Source organism: Theropithecus gelada, chromosome 11 (assembly GCF_003255815.1).
Source record: "Theropithecus gelada isolate Dixy chromosome 11, Tgel_1.0, whole genome shotgun sequence".
NCBI lineage: Eukaryota > Metazoa > Chordata > Mammalia > Primates > Cercopithecidae > Theropithecus > Theropithecus gelada.
Genome location: NC_037679.1, coordinates 47,385,252 through 47,397,775, shown reverse-complemented (window position 1 = coordinate 47,397,775; position 12,524 = coordinate 47,385,252). Strand labels below are relative to the sequence as shown.

The window sequence follows — 12,524 nt, the reverse complement described above, 5'->3', positions numbered from 1 at the left end:
GCCCATAATCATGCTTATTTGCCTTTAAACTTTGTCACTGTTTTGAGTGGGTAAACCATTGGCAAGCTTTTATAATCCTTTTGTCTTTCTCTCCCCTATGTCTCTTCCCTGCTTCATGTTGTACATACTTTTTTTTTTTCTTTCTTAAACTTTTTATCCACTGGCCATGCATTTGGAGGAGGATGAGGGCAATGAATGCCTGAGAATATGTTTAGTAAACCATTGGGCTCATAGTTTTGGGGCTTGGAGAAAATCTGGGCTAGAGATCTGGAATACATTAAGCTAAAACCACTGCTCCACAGAGAGAAAAAGAGCGGAAAAAGAACACTAGTATTCACTAGTATTTAAGTGATAGGAAGAGAAAAAGAAGCCTGCAATGAAAACTATAGATCATGGAAGCAAATAGCCATAAAAGACACCATGTTAAAAACTTGCATGCTATCTACTGCCCAGGACTTTTACACCTATCACTGTTAAAACCAGATCTGATTCTGTTAACAATCTGGTTACTCAATTTGAAATTCTCAAAGGTCAGTAACCTGGCCTGTCAGGGCCAATCCAAAACAGTTACCTGGTCAGAATTTTTTTTTGCAGTTAGAAAGCTTTTTGAGACCTAATTTAGTTAGAAAGGAAGAATGGTGGAGAAACGCCACATCCCTGAAACCCACTCTACTGCCTGAAACTTTACAAAGAAAGTGGTTTACTTGACTTAACCTTTGATATGGCTAATAAGATTCACCCATAATTTATACTTTAATATGGGTTTGTTTAGTCAATGTATGGTCCCAATACTTGAAACTAAACCATGGAGGAGGCAAGAAATAAAACAAAATGTTGACCATGCAAGTCTCTAAGAAAGGGCAAAGTAGAATGGTTTTTTGAGGGTTATTTTATTTAAGGCAGAAACATGAAAGCATCACGTTATACGTGCTACCTGATCGAAATATGCTATCCATTGAGTCACAGAAATGTTGATGAAGAAAGTGAGTTACAAAGAACACGAATTTGCCTGGATCCAGTCTTCAGACTTTATCTTTCGTTTTATGCTACCTCCCTAATGGCAGTGAACAGCACAAGGTAGTACAATTTTAAGGTATCTCAGTTATGCATTTTAGCTTAATTTATTAAGTATGATTTAATTTTAGGCTATCATCTGTGTACTTGTTAGCATAGATAGCTAAGGAACAAGCATTACTATTAGATTTCTAATCGTTTGCTTGCTATCCTGTCACTAACATTACAGCTACTAGCACAAATACAAATTAAGTCATATGGATCAAATCCAAAACTTTAAGCCTTGTGTTTATACTAATAACTAATATTTATTATGTGCTATGTGCTAGAAACTCTAAGCAATTTAAATATATTAATAGATACAATATATCATATAAATATATAAATCCTCTTCGTAACTTTAAGAGGAAAATGTTTTTCCCAACTTGTAGATGAAGAAACTGAGGACATATAGGTAGAACAATTTCCTCTAAGTTATGCCAGAGGCAATACCAGGCTGATATAGAAATGAAATTCCTATAAAATTCTAAGTCTGAATTGTTTCCTTTTCTTAATTTGATTGTTGTCACTCATGTTTGAAAATGTATCACTCTCAGAAACTTATTTAAGGTCTTTCTCAGATCACTGCAAATAAATTATGATACATGTCAGCTCTTCTTCATAAAGGAAGAAATTTCTGTATATACAATATTGTATTTTTTTAACACTAAAAGGCAAGCCAGGTTATGTTTTTAAGAAGTACCAATTTAATAATGAATATTTAGAAATATGGTACACAGATACCATAGTAATATAAAATGCATACAATTTTAAATTCTTTTCTTATAAACTCTCTACATGAATGGCTGACAGCTTCCAACAGATAAACTTTTGGACAAAGATACAAGAGATTTTTGGGCATTCATTTTAAATACCATCTACTTATCCAATTAGGAGGTTTCTAAAAAAATAAATATGACAAATATATGGATTTCTGAAGTATAAATTGACATACAAATCTATATATTTTCTTAATACTTTTCATTAAAGCATCTTTAAAGAAGCATTCTGTAACATGAAGTTGTGAGTTCAAATTAGATGTAATGAAAAGACATGAGGTTTTATTAGAACTGTGTAATTCACATACCAAAATTTTTACATAAAAGTAAACACAAAATTGAAAAGCAAAATACATTATTTTACTCTCCAAGTTACCAATTTCAGAAAACTACTCACTGCAAAAATTAATATTCCCAATTCTGAATGTTAATAAGAAAACATATAGGTGTAATTCCAGAAACTTAATTCTACCTCCTAAGAAGCAGTGAAGGAGTAAGGTAACACTGCCCTTTGGGGATTGTCAAAGCTTTTCTAGAACTGCTGGAGAGCTGATTCTCTTTTGAGACAGTGAGAATTAAAACTCTATCCATTCACCAGCATACAAACCTGTGATAAGCTTTCTTTTCCAGACTTACATATGATCAGAACTCTGAACCATAGGTTACTGAATTGACCTTGTATGTGCCCACCTCCTCCATCTCTCCGAACAGGCAGCTCCAGAGGAAAAAAAAAAATCCATTACCTTTTCTCACCTCAATAGTTTGAATGAAACATCTATTTTGAAGTTACAGATAAGAAATAATAATCTTACACAAGGGCTAGTTTGATGGAACTTAAGCTCTTAAATTTCATGTAACAAATGCTAATTATTAGAAGAACATGTTCTTTAGTGGAATTTAAACCATTAAAACTTAACTGGGTACATTACTAATTTTAAACGTTAACATGGGAGAAATAAAAGGATTTCCCTGAACTAATTTAGAGCAGTGGTCTCCAACTCTGACTACAAATTAGAATCCACTCAAAAAACAAGCATGGCTCCATCTTCCAGAAATTTAGACTTAATTGTTATGAGATGGATTCTGTATGAAAAGTCCTCATATGATTCTAATATGAAGTGAGGGTTGAAAACCACTGATTTAAAACAATTATTAAATTATGAATTACTTATGGTGGTCTTGATTTAAGTAAATAATTTAAAATTCAAATATATGAGCACTTTTTATGTAATAGGCACAGTTCTAAGTGTTAATAAGGTAATTTTTTAATATAAATCATTGGATAACATTAATACATTTTATCATTTGAATAATTATATAAATTTATTAAAATATTACTCAAACTTCTATTATAGTCTGCTGTCACAAAAGATTTCCTTTTACTTTTCTGAACCACCCTCCACTTGATACTATGGCAAAATAAATCACACCCAGAAACTTTTCCTTAAGATATATGGAGAGAGCATAAGAATTTTAAGATTTCATTTTCAAGTCATAGTACATGAGGTATTCTCCACATCTTTTATCTGGAGTCACACCCATAACCTAAGAACTGAAATTAGGCATTGTTTGGATGCTTAACAGAGTCTCCTAGATCAAGACCAACTCCCACTGGTATCAGTGCTTGCTTTAAACTACCTGGAAAAAAAAAAAAAAAAAAAAAAAAATCTATGGCAGATCCTTAGGGAACCTAGTAAAAGTGGTTTTTAATGCAGACCTTGTATCTTATGGCCTATTTATAAAACAATTCTTAAAAAAATTACAGGAATATGGTTTTTGAAACATATAATTAGAAATTAGTTATCTCAAAGGAATTAAAAATTATATAGTTTTTGAAATACTACTTAATTATAAATTACTATCCCAGGATGATAGCCAGAGCTTTCATATTTTAAATTAGAACCAACTTTTTAAGGTATTATAAAGCTCATTTAAAATGTATTTTAATTCAAGAAAAAAAAATTAGGTTTAAATTAGTAAGTTTAATTTGTAACTACTTTTTAACCTATTTTTCAGGTTTAAATTTTTCCAAACCAACTGAAAAGTTTATTAATACTATAGTAGGCTAATTATCTTTTATAGCTAGACAATAGGCCAAAAATGATACAATTCTGGTTAAACCATAATATATGCATATATAGGAAAATGCAATAGCAATTTGTTTCCCATACTTGATGATTAAAATAGCTTCAAATATTTTACGAAAGCTCAGTAGTCAAAATAAATATGTAATAAAAAGATATACCATAACAAAATATCAAGAAGTTAGTGTCTGAAAATAAACTGTCACATTGTTTTGCTTTCAGTCAAACAGAACTGAATTCATTGGCTTAAGGTATCTAAGAATAATTAAATTGTGACTTTGGAAACAGAAAAATTAAAATTCAAGTTAAGACTAGAGAGCTAACACAAAGATGAAAGAGAAGTTTACTATGTTATACCTCAAAAGTTTAGAGTTATTGGGACTTCTCAATGACTATGACCTAAAGAAACGTGAATAGTTTGGGGAGTAAAAGTAAAAAAAAAATCATGATTATGTGAGTCATGTTGTGACACTCTCAATAAGTAAAATCAAACAACAAAAAGTACAGTATATATGAGCACCATTAAAAATGTGTGTACGTAGCTATATATGTCAAACTTTACCTGATTCAAAACTGCATTTAAAGTTAAAAACAAGTATACAGTTATGAAAATACATTCTCAAGCTAACATGTCATGACTTATTTAAAAATGTTTCATCCAGCATTCCTTCTAAAACTCAACTAAGGAATTCAACATAAAAAAAAAGCCAGTATTCTTTTGTAGTGCAAATCCCTTGATTAAACAGAATTACTTTAAAAAAAGTGTTCGATAAGTGTTTTCAATTCATAGATTCTAAGAGGTGCAAGAAAAATGAAGTAGGCGAATAAATGGGAATTAACAGAATAAACCAGCATATGTTGGATTTGTCCTCAAGGGATTATCATTCAGGCCTCAAAATTATTTTTAATTGAGAGCAGTAAAGATTACACTGCCAGAAACACCTTCTTTCTATAATAAAAGTTGTACATTTGTCACTTTCACTGTAATATTTCTGCTATATTCACCCAAACTCTGAACACAGCGATATATAATATACATCCTGGGATAATACAGGTCTTTAATGAAAATCTTATTTTGATCCTACTTCAAGGCAGCTCATGATTGGCTATTAGGAACCCTTGAACTTTTTTTCAAAGCTCCCAGTAAAAGCAATCACATGATATGGATTGATGTTCTTTGATACCATTGTCACGATAAATATTAGTGCTATTCACCATTTAAAATACGCTCAATCTCTTCTAGTCTTTTTAAAGCAGCAACTCTTTTCTTCTCAATTTCTTTGATATCTTTTGTTGTTTTGTGGGGGGTCTCTTCGTCTCTATCTTTTCCTAATTGTTTGTTGGATTTAGACTGACTTTTATTATCACTTGTTTTTACTATTTGTGTTTGTCTGGATTCACCTCTACTCTCCTTTACACTTTCAGTTGGAATTTTCTGTCCTTCTACACTTGAAATCTTACTGGTTGGGAATATTGGCTGTATAAAACTAGATGAGGAAATCTTATCCCTGACTATATTCAAATGGCGCTGAATATATTCTTCATGTGGTGCTAATGCCAATGTTTCAAGAAGGCATCTTTCAGCTTTTAATAAGTCTTTTTCTTCAAAATAAACAACACAAAGATTGTGTTTTCCTTGCACATTGCTTGGATCCATCTCCAAAATCCTTTCAAAACATTTTTTTGCTCCTAGTATATCTTTCTTTTGATTCATCAGAATGTCTCCTTTTAAAATGAGGCCCTTGATATGATCAGGGTAGTATCTGAGTAACTCTTCCAAAATTGGCAAAGCCTTTAATTCCTTTGAAGTCTGGGAATACAGGAGAGCCAGATTAAACAAAGCACTTCGGAAGTCAGCTTGTAACTTTATGGCTTTCTTCATCCAAACCTCTGCTTCATTGTCCTTTTTGTCATCCATGGCAAGCATTCCCAAATTGAAATAGCCATTAGCATCTAGTGGCTCTTCATTTATATAGCTTAGAAGTCGTTTTCTAGCTTCAGGTCTGAGTTTAACCTCACCTAGAAAGTTTTTTTAAAGAAAAAATATATTGTTAGTAAAATAATTAAATGTGAGGAACAAAGCCATTTTCAAATACTTAGATTACAAAAAGACAGCTTCAAAACAACTAATTTCCATAGTTAAAATAAGTAGAAAGCAAAATCTAGAAGTCTTCATAGGAAAAGCAAAATATTTGAAACCGTAAAAAGATAGCTTACTTCTTTTCCTTTAAAGCAGTAAGAGTGCTTCAGAAACCAAAAGGAGAGAAATGTCTCTTATAATTTAGAATTCAAATGGAAATAGCAGAGGGAAAATAGAGAATTCAGAGAAAGAAGCATGGGATTTGCCAACAAAGACATGTATTCAATCTTGATTCTGATAACATTATGACTTTATACACCGAACGTGTTATTTAACTTCTTTGGGTTAACTGAGTTTTCTAATAATTATATGATGTATACTGAAAAAATGTTCAGCAAATAGTAACTATTACTGGGTAGAAAAAAGCTTCAGAATTATTATGTCACATTTTAAAAAATGTTAATTTAAAGTTTTAGGAATGTTTCGAGGACAAAAACATACCATTAAATATAGGGCTATAAAATTAGGATTTAGGAAACATATATCTTCTTTTTTTTTGAGACAAGGTCTCACTATGTCACTCAGGCTGGAGGGCAGTGCTGTGTCCATAGGTCACTGTAACCTCAAATTCCTGGGCTCAAGCAATCCTCCCACCTTGGCTTCCTGAGTAGCTGGGACTATAGGCATGTGCCATCAGTCCCTGCTGATTTTAAAATTTTTTGTGGAGACAGAGTTTTACTATGTTGCCCAGGCTATTCTCAAACTCTTGGCCTCTAGTGACCCTCCCACTTGGCCTCCCAAAGTGGCATCAGCCACTGCCTGGCAGGAAACAAATCTCCACTGAGATAATTTCTATTGCCAAAAAAAAAAAAAAAAAAAAAAAAAAATCTTCAAGTTCTATAATTACAAACCTTATAGTACAATCTTGTGTCAAATAATGAGCATCTTTCATGATTATCAAGGTAGATAACCTTACAAAAATATTAGCTTTTCTATAAATTTATACTTTTTTGTACACCAGGCATAAAGATTTCTCTCTATTCTTTTATTTGGCAGCACGATGGATAAAGAACATTTGAAAATAAATCAGGAGACTTCAGTTCTTATCTTGGATTAGCTACTTAATCGTATGACTTTGGGACAGTCGTAAAATCTATTTGGTCTCTATTAAATAGAAGACTGGCAAATGCGAACTCAGAGGTCCTCTTTAGTGCTAAAATACTATGACTTTATGATTCTTTCATATTTTACAAAAGTTTTAAGAAATGTATCTAAGAAATAACTAAACATTATAATAAAGAGATTTTTTCTAATTTAGAAATTAAAAAGATTATAAATCATATACACTATCTTATGAGGCAGAACTGAAATTCCTATATAAAATATGGATGAAGGATCCAGATTTACTGTGGTTAGTAATTCAGTTTTGCTAAATCATAGGAAATATAAAAAATTCCAATAATATCTCAGAAAACGTAGTAAAATTGGATATAAAATGGCGCCAAAAGTATTTGCTCTTATGAATCAAAAGAAAATAAAACGCTATTTTTGAAAATATACGCTCTCAGCTCCTCACAGCTAATTATGTAAAAAATTTCACAAGTTCACATTATTTGGAGAGTTTATATATAAAATAAGTTACATATTTGTGTATATAAAATACAAAATCGTTAATGTTGCTTAATAGACTGTCTTAAAAATTAGTCTTAACACATGCCAGAAGAATTAAAAATCAGTATTATCATATGTTAGAATGCATATTACTTGAAAATAGTTTACTTCAAGTATTTTAAATATTCTTCCTATAAATCATCTAAGCACAGTATTGCTATAAACTGTCAACACATAAAGTGTTTGCTATGGGTAATAAAGTTAAAATAAGGTTTTTATTATATTATAAACTACAATTTGTTTAAACATAGAAATATTTTGAGAAAACATACCTGATTCTTGCATTAGTATAGCAGAGTTGAATAATGCTAGTTTATGCTTTGGATTTAGTTCCAGAGCACGATTAAAGTTTTTTAGGGCTTCATTTGGTTCTTTAAGTTCAATATATACAATTGCCAAGTTGTACCAAAGATCTGCATTATTTCTGTCCAGCTCTAGTGCTTTAAGATATGCTTCCTTTGCTTTAAGAGGTTTATTCATTTTTAAAAGCAATTCTCCTCTGTGGAAAAATCAAACACAAGCTTTACTTACAACATTACCATCTCAGTTTGTAGATACAATTTTTGCCAAGTTTTAAGCCTTTCCACATACAGCTTTTTTTTTTCTTTTAACTCAAGAGTCTTAAAAAACTCTTTCAAAAACAACTCTTTGAAACTGTCCTCAAATCTGAACTCCTTAGTTCAGTATATTTGGCTTGATATATTTTCAAATATTATTTAAAAAGAAAAAAATTATGCCTGATTTCAGAGGGCAACCTATCAGGAGGAATCCAAGAAGGAGGACAGAGAAAATAGATTCTTTGAATTTATCTTAAAAGGAGACAGACTAAACTGCATCAGAAAAAGGACAGCTAGCCAGAGTGAGAGATTAATGAATTTGTCAGGTGACAAAAAGTAATAGCATTAGAAGAAAAAAATGACATATAGTAGTGGTAAGAGAAATTCCAATATTTGAATCTATAATAGAAGGCTCACTGTGCAAAAAACCAAAATATTCAAAATCTGTAACCCCTTCTTATATTAATTTAGTCCTCATCAATGTCTTCTTATAATATGACCATTCTTTAAAAAAAAAAAAAAAAAAAACAAAAGCTGGACATGGTGGCTCGTGCCTATAATCCCAACACTTTGGGAGGCTGAGGTGGGTGGATCACTTGAGATCAGGAGTTCGAGACCAGCTGCCCAACATGGCAAAACTCTGTCTCTACTAAATACAGAAATTTGCCAGGCATGGTGGCACGTGCCTGTAGTCCCAGCTACTAGGGAGGCTAAGGCACAAGAATTACTTGAACCCAGGAGGCAGAGGGTAGCAGTAAGCCGAGATCACACCACTGCACTGCATCCTGGCTGACAAAGCGAGACTCTGTAACAAACAAACAAACAAACAAACAAACAGAAAAAGGACTAAAAAAAGCTGATCAGGAAGAGTGGGAGGGATGAGTCTGACCTACAGATAACTTTGAGAAACACACTTAGAATTGAGGACCAGTTAAGAAACCACTGTATAAATCTTTCTAGTGTGGTTCTATTTTCCGTTAGAAAATTTTAAAAAGTAATTTTGCTTAAATAATTATTTTTACATATGTACAAATCATATTTAAGTAGTGATATGAGAGTTGTTCTTATAATACTACTCTTTCCTATAGTATCAGCACAGGAATAAAAGGAACAACAATTAATATTCTCATTAAAACCACTTCTAGAATGAATGTTTGTCCAAATCATTATTTTTTTAATGTAGAGACTGTTGAATAGTTCTTTACGGATTAATACATGGCAGGTGTTATTTAGAGATACAGCCCTGCTAAACTCAATGGGCTTCAATAAGTACTGGGCACGGCGGAACAAAGACAACCCCAACTTACAAACAGATTTTATCTCAAAAACTTAAATTCAGAATGTACTTTCCCCACAGAAAAAATGCTATGAATTACTATTAGTTTTCTGGACCAGGCTACAAAACAAAGTTTAAAAACATTTTTTCCTCAAAAGTAATACGAGTGATAACACATACATAAGAAAATAAATGAAGTTTTAACATGTAGTACCAGAAAACTTTTTTTTTGCTGAGAACCAAGATGTTTTCTTTGCGTCAAAGGCATCAATGACCAATCAATTCTAAAACCCCAGAAAGTTCCTGAGAGTTTGATATTAGAAGTAACTACTATAAAATGTAAGTTTCAAGTTTTAATTTAAATAGGAAAAGAACAATTTTGGTGATGGGAAGAAAATGAAACTAAGATAGAGCTGCTTCTACCCTTTTCTTAATACAAAACCTAAGTTGGCTATTGCAAGTTAGGGATTCCCCTTGTTAATTTCAAATCAATAAAATCTGACTGTCAGTCTAAAAAGTTATGCCCTTCTATGCACTTGGTTGCTAAGATTATTAAAAATATATTTTTTTTCCCCAAAAAAAGCCAATTCATTGAAAATATACATGGAGATGCAGTTTCAATATTCCATAATGATAGCTTTAAGTTGAACTGGGATACCTGCTAATGTAAGCCTGCTTGAAGTCGGGCCTCATGCTTATTGCTTGACGGTACAGCTGATCTGCTTCTTCCAGTCGGGACTCGTTTGCTCGGATCAGGTTAGCCAGATTGATATAAACATTTAGGTGGTTAGGGGCAATTCTGGCTGCATATTTTTTACCAGGAATAATCTGTTTAGAAGAAAAGGCATTTTCATGATTTGATATTTCAGTACCAAAAATCAAAAGTACATATTCCTATTGGCTAATTCAAAATAACACAGAACATAGTGTAAAAAATACACTGGCCTGAGAGATCGGGGTTCTATTTCTGTTTTGATCAAACCTTAGAGAGCTTGACTTCTATAAGTTCTGATTTGTTTGACTTCAGAAAAAGATAGATACAAATAAAAAGCTAACAATAATCCACTGAGGTGGCATGAACGAAAAAATATATCCTTAATGGCACAAAGTATTATTTAATTACATTTTTGAGGATACTATAAGTAAAATATATTTATTTACATTTTTGTGTGTTTTCTTTTCCATTTTTATTATTTATTTTTAATAATGTGGTAACATTAGCAGCTCTTATTTCCTCAGAAAAAATTGCTTAAGTTGGGCTGAAGTTTTCTCAATTGTGATAATATTTATAGTCATATTAATAGTGACAGGGTTTAAAGTTGAACTGTATGACATTTTAAGGATTATTTTAATCCTTAACTATAACAGTTAAATTGTATTTGTTATTGGTTTTTATCATATCTAATTTATTGTGTTCACTGGAAGTCTGGATCCATATATACTATATATTATAAGAACCTTAACTTAATAATCAGTTAGAGTGTTTAATTTCCAAACTTCACCAGATAAGTGAGTCCTCAGTATTCTGGAATAAATTACCCTATTGTCACAACCCAAAAATATTTTGCTGATAACATGAAAATTGACACAGGGTCAGATGTTCCAATTTTGATACTATGTTATATTTAATGAATCTTATATCATTATAACAACTGATAGACATAATATAGCAAGAGATGTATCTATTAATTTTATCACTTTTATTTATTTTTTGATAGGAATAATGTCGAATAGTATGCTTAATATACATAAAATATTTATTTAAAGTCATATAACTCGCTGATAACTCATAATCAAGAATATCTAAAATTCATACTTTATGAATTTAGTGTTTACAAATGGGCTGTGTAAAAACAATTTTTAAAATTAAGTGAGCTACGGCTGGGCATGGTGGCTCATGCCTGTAATCCCAGCACTTTGGGAGGCCAAGGTGGGTGGATCACGAGGTCATGAGTTTGAGACCAGCCTGTCCAATATGGTGAAACCCCGTCTCTACTAAAAATACAAAAATTAGCCGGGTGTGGTGGCATACACCTGTAGTCCCAGCTACTTGGGAGGCTGAGGCAGAAGAATCGCTTAAACCCGGGAGGTGGAGGTTGCAGTGAGCTGAGATCGCGCCACTGCACTCCAGCCTGGGCAATACAGCAAGACTCCATCTCCAAAAAAAAAAAAAAAAAAAAAATTACATTAAGTGAGCTAGAAGAATGTAATTCTTTCTAAAACTTATAGGAATCGATGATTCATTAGACACTTTACTTTTATATCGACTGAAGAAAAGATAAAGATTTTCCTTCTAGATAATTCTATTCAATATGGACATCTAATAGATATGACACAACAGATAAATTATGGCAACTTACTTGAGGCATCAGTGATTTAGCCATCATGTAAGATTCTTCAGCTTCTTTGGTTCTATTTAAATTTTTATAAGTTCTTCCTACATTCATATGGGCACCAATATCATCTAAAATTTTAAAACAATCATGTGTTGGCAAGTATACAACTGATATACTCAATATACTCAATGAAATGATTCAATGTATTCGATATATAAACAAGTATTCAATGTAACTAATGAGAAGACGTATTTTCAGAAACCCACTAGACAAATGCAAAAGCAGGCAACAGGTCCTGCTTCTTCCTTAAAGTTCTTGTAATTTAACTTGTTATAACTTCAAACCAATGCTAAACACAAATTTACTTAAAGCATGTAAAGACAGAAAATACATACATGGCATGAAAAAACTATTTGAATGGATTTTTGAAGAGTTGAGACATAAGAGATAAAGGTAATGAAACAAATTTTATTACCTTCCTTCATTGTATTTTACTATACTAAAGCTTGCTTCCATTTACTTAATCTCATAGCTAAGAAATTCACTCAAAAGGTATAGCTCAACTCTACAAGTGAAATGAATCATCAGGATTTTTAGAATTATTTCTAGTGTTACAACAAATATGCATCATGGTGGAACAGGGGCAAAGAGACTGAAAAAAACTTTGGCATTCGATTTTTTAAAATTT

At 31.8% G+C, this 12,524-nt stretch overlaps 1 protein-coding gene across 1 annotated transcript in view; it reads right to left on the bottom strand.

Moving 5' to 3' along the window:
* Nucleotides 1-874: 874 nt before the first annotated feature.
* Nucleotides 875-12,524, bottom strand: part of TMTC3 (transmembrane and tetratricopeptide repeat containing 3) — a 57,557-nt gene continuing 45,907 nt past the window's right edge. The window contains exons 11-14 of the mRNA XM_025403539.1: nt 11,861-11,964; nt 10,159-10,328; nt 7,940-8,166; nt 875-5,935 (exon numbers count right to left, since the gene is read on the bottom strand). Of these exons, the coding sequence (XP_025259324.1) occupies nt 5,124-5,935; nt 7,940-8,166; nt 10,159-10,328; nt 11,861-11,964 (1,313 nt within the window). The 3' untranslated portion in view covers nt 875-5,123. The remainder of the gene's footprint in view (nt 5,936-7,939; nt 8,167-10,158; nt 10,329-11,860; nt 11,965-12,524) is intronic.